The 18,781-nt window shown below is 38.2% G+C and overlaps 3 protein-coding genes across 3 annotated transcripts; all 3 read right to left on the reverse strand.

Moving 5' to 3' along the window:
• Window positions 1-3,698: 3,698 nt before the first annotated feature.
• LOC139144335 (uncharacterized) lies at window positions 3,699-4,229 on the reverse strand. The gene has a single exon (XM_070715036.1). The coding sequence runs from the start codon at window positions 4,227-4,229 to the stop codon at window positions 3,699-3,701; it is 531 nt and encodes a 176-aa protein (XP_070571137.1).
• A 201-nt stretch (window positions 4,230-4,430) lies between these two features.
• On the reverse strand, window positions 4,431-6,602 carry LOC139144336 (uncharacterized). Its single transcript, XM_070715037.1, has one exon. It carries the CDS (start codon window positions 6,600-6,602, stop codon window positions 4,431-4,433), a length of 2,172 nt encoding a protein of 723 aa, XP_070571138.1.
• A 60-nt stretch (window positions 6,603-6,662) lies between these two features.
• On the reverse strand, window positions 6,663-7,463 carry LOC139144337 (uncharacterized). Its single transcript, XM_070715038.1, has one exon. It carries the CDS (start codon window positions 7,461-7,463, stop codon window positions 6,663-6,665), a length of 801 nt encoding a protein of 266 aa, XP_070571139.1.
• Window positions 7,464-18,781: the final 11,318 nt, after the last annotated feature.

Consider the following 18,781-nt stretch of genomic DNA (forward strand, 5'->3'; position numbering starts at 1 on the left):
AGAACAGGACGAATAAGAATACCGAATTTTCCGGGTTATACGTCATCAACCGGAACTTTTTTCCAGCACCGACCTCACCGTGGCACTTTCGTGCACAGACCGATCTGTCGCAATTGATTACGAAGAGGTAATGTGATAAATTCAAAATGAAATTTTCAGTCGCTAAGGCTTTTGTAGCTTTTCCAAAGAATAGAATGGGGGATGCCGTCGCGGCTAGTGCTCCAGTGTAGTCTCACGGACGGCTCAATGTGGAACGTTGAACCCTGTGTGCGAAATTAACGTCCGAGACCGACAGAATTCTCGTCGGGCCGAAGGATTTTAGCAACATGTAGGTCATAATGACCGACTGAAATTTGGAATAAATGATAAAATTTCTCCGTCAAGACCTGTAACAGATGCCGATGATGACTGACTCTGAATCATATAATTCAGACTCGAATGCCATGCACCTATAATTTTTTTCCGCCATGGGAGTGCGGGACAACAGGGGATATTGATCGCACTTCGTGTCCTGGTAGTGGGGAATTCGATCGCTATGGTACGCCAGACCGGGGGGGGTCGACAATGTCGCAACATAGCAATTTTTTTGTCTTGCGATTTTTTACATTTACGAATAGTCTAACCCCTCCGATCGACGCGCATAGCACGGTGCAGTTGATTACATTCAGGTCAGTATGAATTACGTCCGTGCATGCAAATTCTAGCAATGGAATGGATTGATTTTGGTGCCACAATGCGATACAATATTATAATAATACTCGTCTAGTGAGTGTAACACTGGTAATGTTAGCATATCTGTGTCATATGACAACAACACCCAGTATCACTTCACACTAAGTCCGCTCTTTAAGTGTTTGGGATTTACATGTACACAAATGTACATAATACATCCCTTCATTTTATCAAACTGACTCCGTTTTCTTTGCTTTGATTTTCAATTGAAGCGTTCAAAACATAAACGGTTCATACAAGAGTTTAAGACAAAAACCTACTACGAGAACAGTGCTGTTGATTACTAATAAACATATTTGATTTTGAACATGGAGGTATTTTTTACCTCTATGGTTTTGAACTACGCCCGATACAAGGACTAGATGTTACACGACAGCCCAATTGTGCTACCTGCAGTCAAGTTCACGTTTCGCTGCATTTGTGGACCGCTAGAACATCTTGCTTGCTCGTTGGTCTTTAACCAAAGTTCACAAGGCCGACTGTTGCCACGATATATCGACGTGATAACAAGTGTACATTTTATAAAACAGAGCGGCCTTATCATAACGGTTTTGTCGAGTTGCACGATCCGTCGTGTATACTCTCAGAGCCCGAGATTAGGGCTTCAAATTGTTTCGATGTATACCGTTTTACGACAGGCATGCAAAACTCACCGTCATCCTGGGCTGTAGGCCTAAATGTCGCAAAAAATTACGTCTTTTAAGATTTTACGGTATCATTAACTGATTAACTGATCGTGGTTTTCAGCAGTATCAAGCGTCTGTCAAACTTTTCAGAGTCATTTTATAACTTTATGCTTTCCAAGGGCGATGAGACCTAACAATCGCTCAGGCAAAACTTTTCGACTAGAAAATATACATTCATTTCCGCGAGTGGTGACGTGTGCCATTCATGTTGTCTGCAATTAATTTCTATAATCGAGAGAAAGTTACGATACTTGTCCTTTTAATTAAAAGTATAACTTCATCTGTTTCTTCATGAATGCAACAGAAGCCACATTTAAGCATATTTATTGTTTGAAAATTTTGAAAATAATCCGTACGTCATATCAAAATTCATACCAGGTATGTTCTCCCTTCTGTTTTACATAACAATAAAAAGATGTAGTGATCAATGTTTGCAAAAAAAATAAATAAATAAATAAAAATATTCATATATTCCCCTTACTCATGACGGTCAGAGTACTGAGCTATTCACTCACTCTTCTACCACTCGCGTTTGCTAATTTCAGAAGTGATTTTCAGCTCTCCAACCTTTTTCAAATCACAATATTACATGCCCAGGTGTAGTGTACAATTGTACACAGCAATTTAGAGAACACCACCCCCATAGAAAGTCATGAGAGACAAACTTTCTCGCTTTCATCAGCCACATTAAGCCCGTGCATGAGCCTGTATTCCCGGCCTCTGGGTGTTTGACATAATTTTATAGTCCGAGAGTGGGGTATTTGACATGGCTAGGAAAAAAATGTCAAATTCTCCTGTTAGTCCCATAGTCCCCCCCCACAATGGTGGAAACATTGATAAATGTGTGTGCATGACAGTGAGGAGATGAGGGCTTTGATCTTTTTCAGATCCCAGATCATGTAGATGAATGATTCATGATTATTCACTTACTCTATTCTGCAATCTATGTAAACGATAGTCCTTTTGAGTGAATACTTACTGACTCTATTGATAAAAGGATATGAAACATTAAATATTACAACATTAAAAAGCTACGTATTGATGCAGAAGTTGAATTTAATTGTCATTAACAACTGCATTTATTGAGGACTGGCAGTTTTCTGTAAGGACCTGAAGCTTTGGCTTGGTGCAGGCCCTTTTGACCTAAAGCTGTTTTCTCTTAATTTCGCACACTGGTTGATCCTGGCGACAAACCCAAAAGCTTACGCTCAATGTAACTTCAACTGAATAAATTGGTACCATATGAGGCAAAAGGCAAAAACATCAAATCATTAGACGAATAACGATAAATTTCCTTCATCACATACATATTCCGCAAATTCTCGATCGGAATCGAAGCTGCAGCGCAGCGCTGTGGCGAAGACATCAGCTGTCGCGCTGTAGCCTGAACTCTGCATTACAGTGCTATGGATGTGTTATTGAAAGTTGACGAGGAGAACAGAATAGAGTTTCCTTCAGGTGACAAAAGTTAGAGGTATCTACCGTCGAGATAAGTGTCACTCTAAGTTCGTCAGACATAAACATTGTCTACTGGGATCGCGATCGAGTTTACACCTGCGGATACAGGTGGTTACGGTTCGCTGTGGCCATGTACTCAGTTTGGGTCACAGTGGATGCCATAGAACCTAACTTTACGGGCTCGCCAAGATCGCAAGCTCGTCATATTTTGAAAGCCAAGACACCTCCCAGAATAAGAGCTACTGTCTCGTCTCGATATTTGTTGTGAAGTCAGTTAAGTTTCGGCAGCATCACAGGTCAGCAGTTGAGGGCAGCTTAGTGAATCACGTGACAAAAGTTGATAATGCAGCAACAACTTTAATTCACTTAGAAAGAACTCCTAAACATTGTTTGGCACAGACAAAAATCTATGTGCAGTTGACATCTTTGAGAATCGGCAGAGACAAATATTTCTACTTTCAGGAGTTCCAATCTCATATCCAGTTGTATAGTTTGTTTTCTTGTATTGTGACAAACCCATCTTTATCGTATTCACAATCAAAATAGAGAAAACTAGACAAGAAATTAGAAAAGACTTATACTGATGCAAATGATCTAAATGAGCATGCAAATTGTGTGCATGTCATTAGATAAAGAGTCCAAGTTCAGGCGCATAGAAGTTACACAGAGTTCATGAATATTTACAAGTTTAGCTACTCAGAGCCAACTTTAATGAGTTTTCACAATACTATCTACACTGGAAATGTCCACACAAGTTTCTATCATGGAGATTCTGTGACACTCCCTGGGCAAGAAATTGTCCGCACAACTAATATTTGTTTATCATTGGCTAAGTTGTTGGGCAAGTCTTTTGTTTGCTTCGATTGCAGCTCGTCTTGAAGGGCGTCGTTGAATTCCTGGTTTAGTTGATTTCGTTTCATCGGCTTGAACAGTTTGCAGGTTACAATCTTCCTGAGTTAATGCCTCTGGACATTCTATTGGATACAGTAGATTCACAGGTCGATTGATGCATTTCCTGGACGGCAGAATCATCCTTGCAGCTCGACATTCTCCATCTCTTCTTTGAATCAGATCATGAACTTTCCCCAAGTTCCATGATCCACGAGGCAAATTGTCCTTGATAATCACAACATCGCCAGTCTTAGGTTGAGAAGGAGCTTGAATTCTTGGTGCACTTAAATGTCTCTGGCTTCTCTCCCTCAAATTGAGTATGTAACTATCTCTCCACCTGTTCCAGAATCCGTTGAGAAGTCGTTGACCTTTCTTCCAGGTTTGTAAGAGTTTCTCAGCAGATGACATTCTGGGTTTGTACTCTAGGTCAGGATCATCAGAGTCAGGCTCAGCATCGGGCATTCCAGTCTTCGGATTAAGAGTTAGGAAATCTGCTGGAGTCAAGGTTATTGATGAGTTGATATCATCATCTACGTAAACAAGTGCGGATGTTCACAACAGCTTCAGCGTCATCAATGTATGAAGTTGGTCGTACGTGAGACATGCTTTTCCTATAGCTTTCCGTAGGCACTTCTTAACACATACAACAAGTGTCTCATAAAATCATCCCATCCATGGAGCAAGTTCAACGACGAATTGCCATTTGATGCCTTGATCAGTCATGTACTTTCTGACACCACGGTCCATGATGACATTCATCCATACTTTGTCCAAGACAGACTTTGCTAGTTTGAACTGAGGAGCGTTGTCAGAAATTATTTGCTCACGTATACGGTTCAATAGTAACTCTGAGTTGGATGTCCACTCACGAAAATTCATGGAAGCATTTGAGAAGATCTTCTTTGCTTCAGTGTAGAAGTTGTAAGCGAATTGTGGAGCATCAGTTCCGGTAATTACATTATCCACATAGATATTGTCTCTGAACTTTTGTGCGGTCTGACTTCCATCTTTCTTTAAGTGATGGTCCACTTTGGCGGCTAGAAGAAAAGGACTTGAAATCACACCAAACGGGATACGGCAGAATCGGTAGGTTTGAAGGTTGCCATCTACCCTTGGAATTTTACAGTCCTTTAACCAGAAAAATCTAGTAACATCTTTATCAGGGGCTTGAAGTCCCACTTGTAGAAAGGCTTTCTCAATGTCCGCTACCATGGCAACTTTGTTTAGTCTGAAACGTAGTAATAGTCCACATAAATCTTTCAGCATGACAGGTCCTCGGTAGAGACATTCATTGAGATTCTTAGAGTCCCTCGTTACTTTGGCAGAGGCATCATACACTATTCTTACTTTCGTGCTTGTCTTCATGGGATTAATCACAGCATGATGTGGTATATAGTGTTTTTTGTGTCCTACTTCAGATGCGTCTGTCAATTGCTCTATTATCTCTCTTCTTCTCTGTTCTTCAATAATGGCATCGTATTTTTCTAGAAGATCTGGGTTCTTGGACAGTTTCTGGACCAATGTCTTTAAACGCCCATAGGCAAGTTCACGATTTTCAGGCAAGTCAGGCTGTTCCTCTTTCCAAGGCCACTTGACATGGTATCTTCCATTTTCAAATTTCACAGTTTCATTGAAGTGTTCGAGTGCTCTGTCATCATCCGATTCTTCATAAGAGTCTCTTATCCCGATTGCTTCCATACTCCAGAAGTCTGCAGGATTTGGCGTTACGTTAAGTGAAGAATCAGGACTGGTGTACATAGGAGTCGTACTGCCAAGTTGACTACCAAGTGTGAGTATTAACATACTTGGCTCGTTTGCTGGTTCAGGATTACCTGGTGTTCTTCCAGTAAGTATCCATCCAAGTTTGGAACCAAGTAAATGAAGGCCAGGCTGGACTTCAACTATCTGTGGCAGGATCAGATCCAAATAGTAGTCGTTACCAATAAGTAGTTCAATAGTGGAAGTTTCAGTTTCCTGAGGTAGTGAATCAGCCAAAGGGATATCTTTCCACAAAATGTCCCAGTTCTGAAATGTCTCAGTGTTAATTGGCATTCGGTGTAAAGTTCCGGTGATTTGTGGCACAATGTTTACAGTGACAGTCATAACAGAACCATCTCGAAGACAAATGTCCAATGTAGTCACTGGAGATTTGATCACTTTTGAGTTTTGAGTTCCAAATGTGACAATAGACATCTCTTCGACAATTCCAGTTTTCAGTCTTAGTTTTCTTGCAAGATCGTCTGTGATGTATGATCTGTGACTTCCGGAATCAAACAGGATACGAACAGACTGTTTCAATGAAGAGTCTGGATTTTTGATCATAGTAGTGGCAGTTTGCATGAGAACGATTTCTCCGGAAGCCATTAGAGCCTTTTCTGTATTGGGTTCAGCATCTTTAGGAAGTCCTTGAGTGAGGAGAGTGTTCTCTTTCCTTGTAGATGGGAACTTTTTAGGACAAAGACTGCTATGGTGATTCTTTCTTTGACGACAGAAAAAACATGGCTTATTGACAACACAGTCTTTCAATCGATGTCCTTTCTTTAGGCAGATATAACACTGACCTTTGACCTTCTCTTTTCTTGCTTCAACAGTTGAATACTTCGTGCATTCATCACTCCAGTGGTGTTGTTCACAGAAATGACAACGTTTCTTAGGATTTAGCTTTTCACTGGCTTGATGAGTTGGTCCCCTCTCACCAATAACCAAGGCTTGAGCAGATGATACCGATGATTCTGCGTACAGCTTGGATGCTGATGGTGACTTCTTAGGGGTTGCTTTGTCCTTTGTGGAAGGAAAGTTGTGTGATGTCTGCCTATCAGTTGCTTCGGCAGCCATGACATACCGTTCAAGGAGTTCTCTGAGTTTACATACTGTCCATTTCTCTCTAGACCCCTTTTACAGCTCGAGCTGGAACAGTACCTCTTTGGGAAGTTTAGACGTGATGATAGAAACAAAAATGTCCTGATTAACATCCTGTCCAATGGCCTCTAAACTTCTTAAGTGTTTTTCAATACCATCGTATAGTGTTCGTAGACTGCCTGCTTGATTTGCAGATACTGTCAGGCTGATCAATTTCGAGTAGTGTGCATTAATTACAGTTTGATTATCTCCAAACCTCTCACAAAGTAATCTCACGGCCACATCATAGTTCTCATTTGAAGGGGTCATACCTGATATAGCGTTCAATGCATCACCATGAAGTTTACTCCTCAGATAGTTGAACTTCTCTATTCGTGACAGATGAGAGTTCTGATGTATAGTACACTCAAAAGAGTCCCAGAATTCTTTCCATGCAAGCACATCACCACTAAATGATACCAAATCAAGTTTAGGCAGTTTCACGGAGACTGGAGATGGAACAGCAGATTCAGATTGCAATTCTCCAGATGGATACGAGTGCCGCTCAAGTTGTTGTTCTTGGGCTTCCAGTAGTTTCTGAGTTTGAAACTGAGTCTGCATTTGAATTTCGACCAGTCTTTCCATCTGTTTGGCTAGACTAGATTGTACAGTCATTTGCTTTACATGAATACTGTTCTCTAATGCCGTTAATTCACCGACACAGTCTCCCACAGCAGCCATAAGGTCAGTTATTTTGACCTCTTCATCGTCAAGTTTTTCCTTTTCTTCTAAGTTTTTAGTTTCTTCAACCAATAAGGATAATCTATCAGTGCAGTGCATCTTCAAACTTCTCAACATAGTCTTTCAGTTTAGTTTTTGTTGCATTAATTTTCCATTCTTGAATTTCCTCATCGTCATTTTTTGAACTTTTCAATCTGGCGTCTGCTTTGAACAGTTCTCGTTCTAGTAGATTTTTATACCTAGTTCTCAGTCCTTTAAGTTTGGGAGTGACATCTTTGAAGTTTCTAAAGTCAGTGAAGTTTAGTTGAAAGTTGATGGAGCTCACCACTTGATGAAAGTTCTTGCAGTTTCTTCTGCGTTGAAAAACTTTAGTTTCTTCAGTGTTGCTTCTACAGTTGTTCACCCAGTCTTCACGGGTAGAGTCTTCAGTATATCCTCTTAAGTTGCAGCCCAAAGTTGTGGTAGTGTTCTTCTTAAGTCTTCTCCTCTTCCAGATCAGTCCCTTTCAGTTCAGTTCTCCACTTCCGTAGTTTCTGTGATGTCCACCAGTTTCTTCACACCAGTTCAGTCCACCAGTTCCATTCCCACCAGTTCAGTCCACCAGTTCCATTCCCGGGTTTCGGCACCAGATGTTGTGAAGTCAGTTAAGTTTTGGCAGCATCACAGGTCAGCAGTTGAGGGCAGCGTAGTGAATCACGTGACAAAAGTTGATAATGCAGCAACAACTTTAATTCACTTAGAAAGAACTCCTAAACATTGTTTGGCACAGACAAAAATCTATGTGCAGTTGACATCTTTGAGAATCGGCAGAGACAAATATTTCTACTTCCAGGAGTTCCAATCTCATATCCAGTTGTATAGTTTGTTTTCTTGTATTGTGACAAAACCATCTTTATCGTATTCACAATCAAAATAGAAAAAGCTAGACAAGAAATTAGAAAAGACTTATACTGATGTAAATGATCTAAATAAGCATGCAAATTTTGTGCATGTCATTAGTAAAGAGTCAAAGTTCAGGCGCATAGAAGTTACACAGAGTTCATGAATATTTACAAGTTTAGCTACTCAGAGCCAACTTTAATGAGTTTTCACAATACTATCTACACTGGAAATGTCCACACAAGTTTCTATCGTGGAGATTCCGCGACAATATTGTCACTGCCTTCCCTTCACAAATATAATTGAAAATATTCTAAATAACTCTGTTTATTGTAACTATGGCCGTCCAGCGCAAGCTCGGTGAAGACCCCCTTGCCTGCCCATGGCAGACTTCCTTTGGCGTCGGTACAGCGCGAGACAATGACGGTAAGTTCACTCGATTGTATCCGTATGTCTGATTGGTTAAGATGGCATTTGGTGTACCATAATTTCAACTTGATCGGATTTATGAAAGAAAATACCAAGCAAACATCTGCATTATCTCCAGTGCGAGGGGCCGTTTTACTCATTAAATGAAAGTAATCCCGCGAACCAAAACCCAGATCGCGACAATATATTTGCATCCTCGACTATACATCAAATGAAATGAAATGTATGTTCATGTGATAAATAGATCGACGAGAAGTCGTGTGGCTCCGCAAACAATGAGTATACGATGTCGTCAAACAGATAAATTTTTCATGGAATTATATATAAAATGTACGCCCTATAACTCGGTACAATCGTTAACTTTCGACGTTAAAACTGTTCATTGTGAGTGCTTGTTGAATCATTTTTCAGATATTTTTGAAGTTGTAGATCTGCAGATGACAATCAAAATTAAGTTGCCGAACGTTTTCTGTATATACTTAGATTGCCTGTAGTCGGAACGCAGTGAGCTACATACTTTATCAGATCGTAAATGTTGACCGGAAGTTGGGCGTTAAGAGTCTTCTATGTTTAGTTGAAACATTGTGTAATGAAGACGGTCTGCGTTGGGCTGGCTACAAACGAGAAGGTCTTGAGATTTTTAATACTGAATGTGACAACTCTGGTGTAGCTCTGCTTTGAACAAATTCGCTTGTCCTCTAGCCCTGAAAAATAAATATACGTGCTGATACGTGTATATAAGAATTAAAATCTCTTACAAACCGCCTCGAAAACAAGCTTTGACCACTCAAATATTTATTTTGACTAAACAGAACGAAACAGTCCAGGGGCGTAGAAAGCAATTCTCTGTTGGGGGAAGGGGCAAGCGTTGACTATTTTCCGGTGATTGATTTACGAAAAAAAAATAATACGATAGAAATATAAAGTGTAAAATATGAAAATAAAGCTCTATCACTACCTCTAATTCTTGTAATTTCGCCTTGTAGATGCACATTACATTTGGCATTTGAAGTTAGGTCTCCATAAAGTTAAGATGTCAATTGTAACTATACCCGTTGTAGTAAATTAGCTTTGTTTTAAAACAAAATACGGGGAAAGTTAATTTTGGGTGCTTTACTGCAGCCACATGTCTATTGTATCTTAATGAACAATTTACCATACCCCCTATCTCATGCAATTCTGCCACAGACTCACTCAGGTAACGTAATCTTGCAATTTCGCCATGTACATGCAAACTACATGAACACCTACTCATCAATTAAGGAAGCACCAAAACGTGATATAAAACTGACATTTTCCAAAAAATTGGGATCAAATTTTTGTTTAGCTCGAAAAAAATATGGTGATTTATTGCATTTGTCAAAATCTGAAATACGAGTGTACGTATGATTTCACATCTTGCGTAAAAATGGGTCAGTGAGTGTAATATACAAAGCTTTTTTTTTACATTCAATTTTCACCATTAAAAAAAATCCGTCATAGTTTACTCATTGCGAGGGTTCCCCTTGTGAGTCCAATCAAATCAAAGTTCACGAGAGTGATTTTCCACTTGTCTAAAGTATAATCTCACTCTGCTCTGAAAGTAGTCGTAATTATTCAATACAAAACATCGAAAATGTCATTTTATATTTTGTTTGGTAAGAATGAAAATTCGCATTTGATCTTAACTGAAGCCAACGTAATGGAATTTCGGTTTGCACCCTATGCATGTTTTTGAAGTTTGCCATGGAAAACGTACTGTTTTCAATAGAACTTTACCAGCCCACTAAGCTTTCCTGCCCATAAATTCTTTTGTTAGACACATTGTATAATATGCTCGCAAAATTACTGTTTCTGTTTGTTTTATGACTGCTTACCATTCGAAAGTTTGAGAACGCAATACAGTTAAATTAATCTCTATGGCGTCATTCATGATTGTTAAAAAGTATCGTATTTGGATAATACACCCAAAGACGTATTTTGTATTTAAGCTGATAATGGCGCGAATTGTCTCAGTTAACGTTATTCGTTTAAACTGCAAAATAGCTACATTTTATTCAGCGCACTGAAAAAAGTAACACTTGATTCAGTTAACCAAGAGTAGAATAAACCATAGCAACAATAAAAACAATCGCTTAGAGTTGGTACAGGCACACTTGACATTATCAATGCGAAGCACGCGTGCTGGAATCACTTACGGAAATAATAACGATTTTATCAGCATCCCTGTGCATTCGAAAAATTGCACTTTTCCCAAAATTCCAGGGTGCAACTTTGATATGTGTTGATTATCATTAAGATTGATTTGAATTTAACTGAATCCGTAGAACCTAGATGTCAAAGCCATCTACTGTAAGTTAGAAGTACTGGATCAGCGTAAGTCTGATGATGAATACGAATAACTCTGATCACAAGCAAACATACAAACGGCCTTTTTCAGGGTCATCACATGCCCCCGAAAAGAGATTATCCGTTGAGTGATATCTTACCGCTGACAATTACAGAGAAATCTGTGTTTTTTTCATATGACTCCTACGTCCCAGTATCCGCGTTTTCATACGGCGCTTTTCTATGATCATCGATTTTGTTAAGTTTCATCCGATTGGCTAAATGACCGATACATGCTGCCTCTCAGCCAATTACACTGTATGTTCCATAATGCGACGAAATGTGTGCCCCATATGTTTGATTCGAGTAGACTCTGTGGGTGCGTTATTCTCTAGATCCATTTTTCTATTAAACTAATACGTAAAAGTTGATCATTAGCTGGTTGTAATCCGTGTATATTAGTTAATGGTGGATTTACGTCTTGACCCCTACTTCCGCTTTTTTTTGGGGGGGAGGGGGCAGTTTCCCCCCTGCCCGCCGGTTGCTACGCCTGTACAGTCCCAACCTTACAAAAACTCTTGTTTTTCCAAAATTTTCACCAAAGTTGACGCAGGACTAAAACGTAGTTGTTTGCACGACACGAAAATTACCTAAATATCAAATATCCACAAGTTAGAAAATCAAAAGAAAAAATGTATCAGATATGCACAAGTTAGAAACCTACAAGAAAATGTTTACAAAGTATAATACCGTTTCGATGTATAAAAGTAACCTTTCGATATAGCATATTATATGAGCAGTAGATGCAAATTATACTGTATGTACAAAAAGGACATACAAGGAGATCACGAAGAAGCTAAGTAAATTATATAGAACAAATTAGAGCAAAGAAAATAATCACAAATGAAGTTGTTTTTATTCAGTCGTCCGGGGATCCTGTTGTTTTTGTCTGGTCCTTTAGTGTGACTGTTCAGAAGCTTTTCGCAGAGATGTCTGCATAGACCGATGTCTTTCGGTGTTAGTAAAAGGACATGATGGTATGTCATACCTCGATTTTTTTGCTATACGATTCAATATGGCTGCCAAGCGGCCATGTTAACATTTTTACGTAGAGTAATAAATAAGACATGTGTAGACTAATTTGTGTCAGAGCAAGTAGGACACTTAAGCATTGTTTGCTTAATATTTTATCTATAACTGTTCAAAGTGATTTGAAATATGATTATTATGTACGTGTATTGTCTACTGCTCAAATCTGTGAAATAAGAAAAAAAATAAATTTCACTATATTAATATTACAACGATTTTGATGAAACAGGAAAAACGTCCCACTTACCCCAACATGTTGGGGGTAAGTGGGACAGTTTTATTTGAAGTTTTAAAGGCGGTAAAATGCCTTTTTCTTCATGTGTAATAAGTAAAAACTACACTTAAAATAGAAACATGAACTCAAAATCTTTATTGAAACTTTATTGGCAACAAGACAAAAGTGACATGGATAAATGTTTTTCATTTTTTCCCGCGAAACGACTGGGATTTCATTTTTAGGCTTACTCTATAATATCAATATTTTCAATCGAAATTTAATTTTGCAAGCGGCTCAATCTGTCATTTGCCAACATTCCAAAGACATATCAGCATGAAAGCTTGGAGGGTTCAATTGCACTGAATTACTGAATTGAACACAAACAAACTATTTTAATAGGAAACTAAATGTGTGTCCTTGGACACTGCTTAGCGGAGAAGCCAACGTCGACGAAACCATGGAGAGGTTCTACGACATGCTGACAGCGTGTATTGATGACAGCGTTCCGAAGATCAAAATCCGCCCAAGGAAATATCCAATCTGGTTCACAACGGATCTCATCTGCCTACTCAAGCAGAAAAATGTCGCGCATAAACATTACAAGACATCCCAGTCACAAGAATCGTACGCAGTGTTCCAGGAACAGCGCAAAGAATTCAAGCAAGCCAAGAAACGCGAGTACAATGAGTACCTTTGTGACATTCAAGACCAAATTATAATTAATGGTAAACGTTTTTGGTCTTTTGTAAATAGTAGACGTAAAAACCGATCTCTGCCAACGTCTCTTACTTACAATGGCAGTAGTGCTGTAAACTCATCTGAAATGGCCGAGCTTTTTAACACATATTTTAAGTCAGTTTTTAGTGAAGATACTGGAGATGATTTTCCTGAATGCAAACATTTTACTAATGATTGTTTAAGTAATGTCATCCTTACAATTGAAGAAGTGACAGATATTTTAAATGATTTAAATCCTAATAAGGCTTCTGGTTCAGATGGGATTCCCATCCGAGTTGTTCGCGCGTGCTCCGAACAACTTGCGTTGCCACTAACTCTGCTATTTAACAAGTCACTTCAAACTGGTGTTTTCCCGTCTTTGTTTAAAAGGGGCAACTATGTTCCTATTTTTAAATCTGGATCTCGGAATGAGGCTAGCAATTACCGTCCAATATCACTACTAATCCAGTCTTCAGTAAAGTTTTTGAGAAAGCAATTTTTCCTCACATTTACAATCACGTACAGAATTCACTGGATATCAATCAACATGGTTTTGTAAAATGCCGCTCCACTGTTACTAATCTTGTTTCATACACCGACTATTTATCTACTGTTATCAATAATCGGGGTCAAGTTGACTCAATATATCTAGACTTCAGCAAAGCATTCGACTCAGTTAACCACAGGCTCCTGCTTATAAACTCTCACATTATGGTTTCAATGGCAATATTTTCAACTGGTTTCATTCATATCTTTCAAACAGAGTTCAGCGGGTAACAATTAATGGTCATTTCTCGTCTTGGTGTAACGTTACCTCTGGTGTCCCCAAAGGATCCCAATTAGGACCTCTCTTATTTATATTGTACATAAATGACATCAACTGATCTGTTGCCAACTACATGTCACTGTATGCAGATGATTCAAAATTATACAAGCAAGTTTTTGATACTGAGGATTGTAGGTCATTACAACAAGATCTTAAACATATAGAGAGGTGGTGTGCGGTATGGAAATTGAAACTTAATTGTAAAAAATGCATGATAATTTCTTTTACCAACAAAAGAGTACCATTTCTTATAACTACACACTTAATGATGAGATTGTAGAGAGAGTGACATCGGTTAAAGATCTCGGTGTGTATATCACTCACAATCTCAATTTCTCCCCTCACATAAATGCGATCACGCTCAAAGCTTTTAAATTATTTGGTTTTATTAAACGTACTTCTAGCAAGTTTCACAATGTTAACACCCTTAAGACTTTATACATAACGCTTGTAAGGAGCCAACTTGAGTACGCCAGCCAGGTTTGGTCTCCACACCAACATTACCTTATCAATCGACTTGAAAGGGTTCAGTGTAAATTTGTAAAATACTTGTGTGGCAGAGTAGGAATAGTATACTCATCAAATAACTACAAGTCACTTTGTACATTTTTTAAACTTCCGCTCCTACAGGAGCGTAGACTTTTTTAGATATGACTTTCTTTTACAAGTGTATGTTTTCTTCATATGATTGTCCTGAAATTTTAGAGAATATTTGTTTTAATGTACCTTCCCGTTCATTACGCTCTGTACAGCTTTTTAAACCAACAGTTTCTAAGAATAATGTGCACTCGTTTGCTTTCCTACAACGTTCAATGAAATTTTTAAATACAATTTTACCGAATCAGACTTTTGATATTTTTAATTGTAGCTATGGTAAATTCCGCAGTTTTTTATTTAACTCGATTTATTCGTCTTAATCTTGTAACTTTTGTTCCTCTTGTTTGTCACTTGTTTGTTATTTACTTGTTTCCTGGTTGTAAGCTTATGTTTGTTCAGTATTTTTATTTGTTTATTTATATTTTGCTGGAACTGTAATTGGGCGCAAGCTCGTTGTTCCTAGTCAAATAAAATAAAAATAAAATAAAATAAAAAACTATTAATATTCCAATGAGCTAGCTACAAAATCTGACAAAATCAGCTGTTTGAAATTCTTTCCACATTTTGACCCGGAAACACTAGTCTATAGGTCTAATCATTTCGAGAAATTACACCCTCACAAAGCTATACATAAAACACAAACATAGTATAGGCTATGTATTGTCACTCATACAAAGGAGCGTTTGTCATCACATAATAATTTTAATTTTGTCTGTTTTCACTCGTCACTGCTATCGCTATGATCAGTGCAGCAGAACTGTTCCAGCTTGTATTAACTGAATACTCCGGTACAAGTTTCATGAAATCATTAGGGACATTTTCTACATAATAATAATATTTATTACATTAAAACGCGTTCCATGAATGGAACATCTCAAGGCGCCTCACAAAACACACTAAAACAACCACGAAAATTACAAGATTTAAAAAAACTGACAATCATAATTGAATAAAAATTACAAGAGTAAAAAAACAAAACTGAGAATCACAATTAAATAAATGAAAAGACAGTCGCTGATTAAAAACTACACAATGTCATTCAAAAAAATAGTCTTGAGATTTGACTTAAAACATTAAAATTAGGAGACGTTCTGACCCCAAAAGGCAGTTTGTTCCACAAACGTGGGGCACAGACAGCAAAAGATCGCTCGCCATAGTATACTGTGTTACAAATCGGTTGATGCAAAGTTATTACCCCCTCAGTAGTTGAACGCAGCAAACGGCCAGGAGTGCGGACATTTAGTAAATCCGTTAAATAGACAGGTGCCATACCATGAACAACTTTATATGTCAAACATAGAATTTTGAATTCTGTCCTCTTATATACAGGAAGCCAGTGCAAACTAGACAGTATTGGCGTAATGTGTTCTGTCTTTTTGGTTCTAGTGACAAGCCGTGCCGCAGAGTTCTGAATTAGTTGAAGTTTTTTCATTTGATGACTAGGGAGACCATACAATAAACTGTTACAATAGTTAAGTCTAGATTGATGAAAGCATGTACCAATTTTGCAGTTGAACTCTGATCAAGAAAATTACGAATTTACTTTTACCATTTTCCACAATGCAAATGATGCTGATTTGCAAAGACTGTTTACATGAAATGACATAGATGCTGATGCATCAAGCATAACACCAAGGTTACGGACTACAGGTTTCAAGTGGACGCTGACCTCTCCCACCTGCAAATTACACTCACGTGACCGGCCCCCATCAGCAAACCTTGACGAAAATGAATTACTTCAGTTTTACCTCCATTAAGTGCTAACATGTTGTCACCCATCCACTGACGAACATCATTAATACAACCCTCAATTTGAGTAATGGGAACAAATTCACAGGAGCAGGTTATATACACTTGAAAGTCGTCAGCATAAAACATAGAATCTAAGCCATGCCTGACAATAATATCCTCAAGGGGTACTACATTTACACTAAACAGTATCGGTCCTAAGACCGAACCCTTGGGGACACCACATTCAACCGGCTGTGCCTCCGATACCGCCGACCCAACACAAACTCTCATTGTTCTATCCTTCAAGTAAGATTTAATCCACTCATGCACAGTACCATGAATTCTAAACCTACAGCGTAGCCTATGTATTAAGATATTGTGGTCGATGGTATCGAAGGCAGCAGACAGGTCAAGAAGAATTAAAATTACGTCATTACGTCTGTCTAGAGCACGCAGCACATCATTCTGCACGCGCACCAATGCAGTCTCTGTACTATGAGCCTCGCGATAAGCGGACTGAGACTTAGCATATAAATTGTTATTACACAAATATGAATTAATTTGAAGCAAGGCTGCCTTTTCAATCAGCTTAGATAAATAGGGCAAATTAGAGACAGGCCTATAATTTTTCAATGCATTACTGTCAAGACCTGGCTTCTTAAGCAATGGTCGAACAATGGCAGATTTACATGAATGGGGAAATATACCATTAGCGAGTGAAGAATTGATTATATGTGTAATAGTAGGGGCAATTTGATGCAAACACTGTTTTAACAAAGAAGCTGGCATTGGGTCAAGCTTAGAGGATTTCACTGGTAAATTACTTATTAATTTCACTACAGACTCAATAGATATTATCTCAAAACAACACAAACTAAAACTTAAAAATGTCAAAGGGTCTGATGGTTGAATAAATGGCAAACTCTTGCGAATTCTATCAACCTTGGATCGAAAGAATTCTGAAAAAACATCTGGTAACATAGCAGGTCAATATCAGGTTTAATCAAAGCCAATGCTCCTTTCGTACCAATGATACTATCAATGATGCGGAAAGAGTTTTAGTATCAGCACTAACAATACGGTCTCGGTGATAGGTAGCATGAGCATCCCTCAGTTTACTCACATACATGCAACGAGCCGATTAAAAAATCTGTTCGTCTACAACAAGTCCGGATTTCCTCCATCGTCGCACCAATCGCCGAAGATCCTGACGTGCTTTGATGAATGCTTCTGTGAACCAGGCAGCACGGGTTTTGTCCAAAAACTGTTTGTGAACAACTGGTGCAAGATCGTCCATAATTCGAATTAAAGCACTATTGTAAGAATTTACAATATCAGTAATCATCGCCACCAGTCTTCATCATCACTAGTATCATCGTAGTAACACCCTTGGCAGTGTCCACAATACATTTATTTGACATTTATTTGTACTGAGTCTAGATTTGATTCTAAACTGGATTTTGTACAGGTTTGGTCTTTTTCACTAGTGTTTTGCCCTTTGTCCTGTTGTTGCCTTTACCAGCACATCCAGTCGACTGTGACTTTGTGACTGATAAGTTCACTTTTATTTGAGTTACCCTATTTTAAGTTGTCTTGTCTTTAGTATCTTTTCCTCTGTTCCCTTCTGTTTCTGCTGTTTTTTCTCCTCTCTCCCTTTTACTGAATTCCTTCTGCCTGATCCCCATTTCCTTTCTTTCTTCCCTTTATCCAGCTCCGCAATGAACATCTACCATGGTTAATTGAGGGAGGTACTTAAAAGGAAATATATAGAAATGATTATTGCTACGTGTTCGTAAAAAATGTTCAAGCTACTTAGGGTCCATACAATAATCTGATAAATTAGAGATATATGAACGAGTAAAATCAGCAACTTATACAACCAACTCATTGGTACAGACTGTCCCAGTTTACCCTGAATAGTTGGGGTAAGTGGGACACCACTACTTTTTTAGCCCATATAAAGATATTTTACCAATGAAATGAAAAAAGTTCTACAATTTTTTATATTCATCGAAATTACAATTAATATCCTGGGCATCAGGATATTGATTTCTAAAAATCAAAATACTGACATAGAAATGTAAATATTATCACTATTCATACATGTAAGGTCATTTAAAGATGGCCGACATAAAGTATCGAATACACCACAAAATGCTCCTTTTTTGTCAAAAAGCAATGACAATTGATATTCATTGGCATACATACTACTTTGGCGAGATTACCTTAGAGTAAAACATTGAAATCTTGATAAATAGCTATAACGAAAAACACGGAGTTGTCACTTCATATAATAAACAAAATCGATCAATTGTCGGCCATATTGGAATTGATGACGTCATTAAACAGAAAAACTAATCACATTCTGTGTATTTTGCAATTTTTATGCTTCGATCACTGTGTACAAACTCAATATCAGTGATTCTTTCATTTCCGTATTTTTGTCACAGAAAATGTCTGGAAAATTTTTAAAATCGCACTTATTGAAATAACTACGTAGTTTTTACACGTACTAACAGAAAATTCTGACCGTTATCGTATTCAAATATACATAAAATATTGAATTTTTACCTGTAATCGCAGAGACTCTGTCGACCGGCTGCTCCACAATATGGCGTCTGCTGGTAACTGGGAGAACGTGAG

Source organism: Ptychodera flava, chromosome 11 (genome assembly GCF_041260155.1).
Source record: "Ptychodera flava strain L36383 chromosome 11, AS_Pfla_20210202, whole genome shotgun sequence".
Classification (NCBI taxonomy): domain Eukaryota; kingdom Metazoa; phylum Hemichordata; class Enteropneusta; family Ptychoderidae; genus Ptychodera; species Ptychodera flava.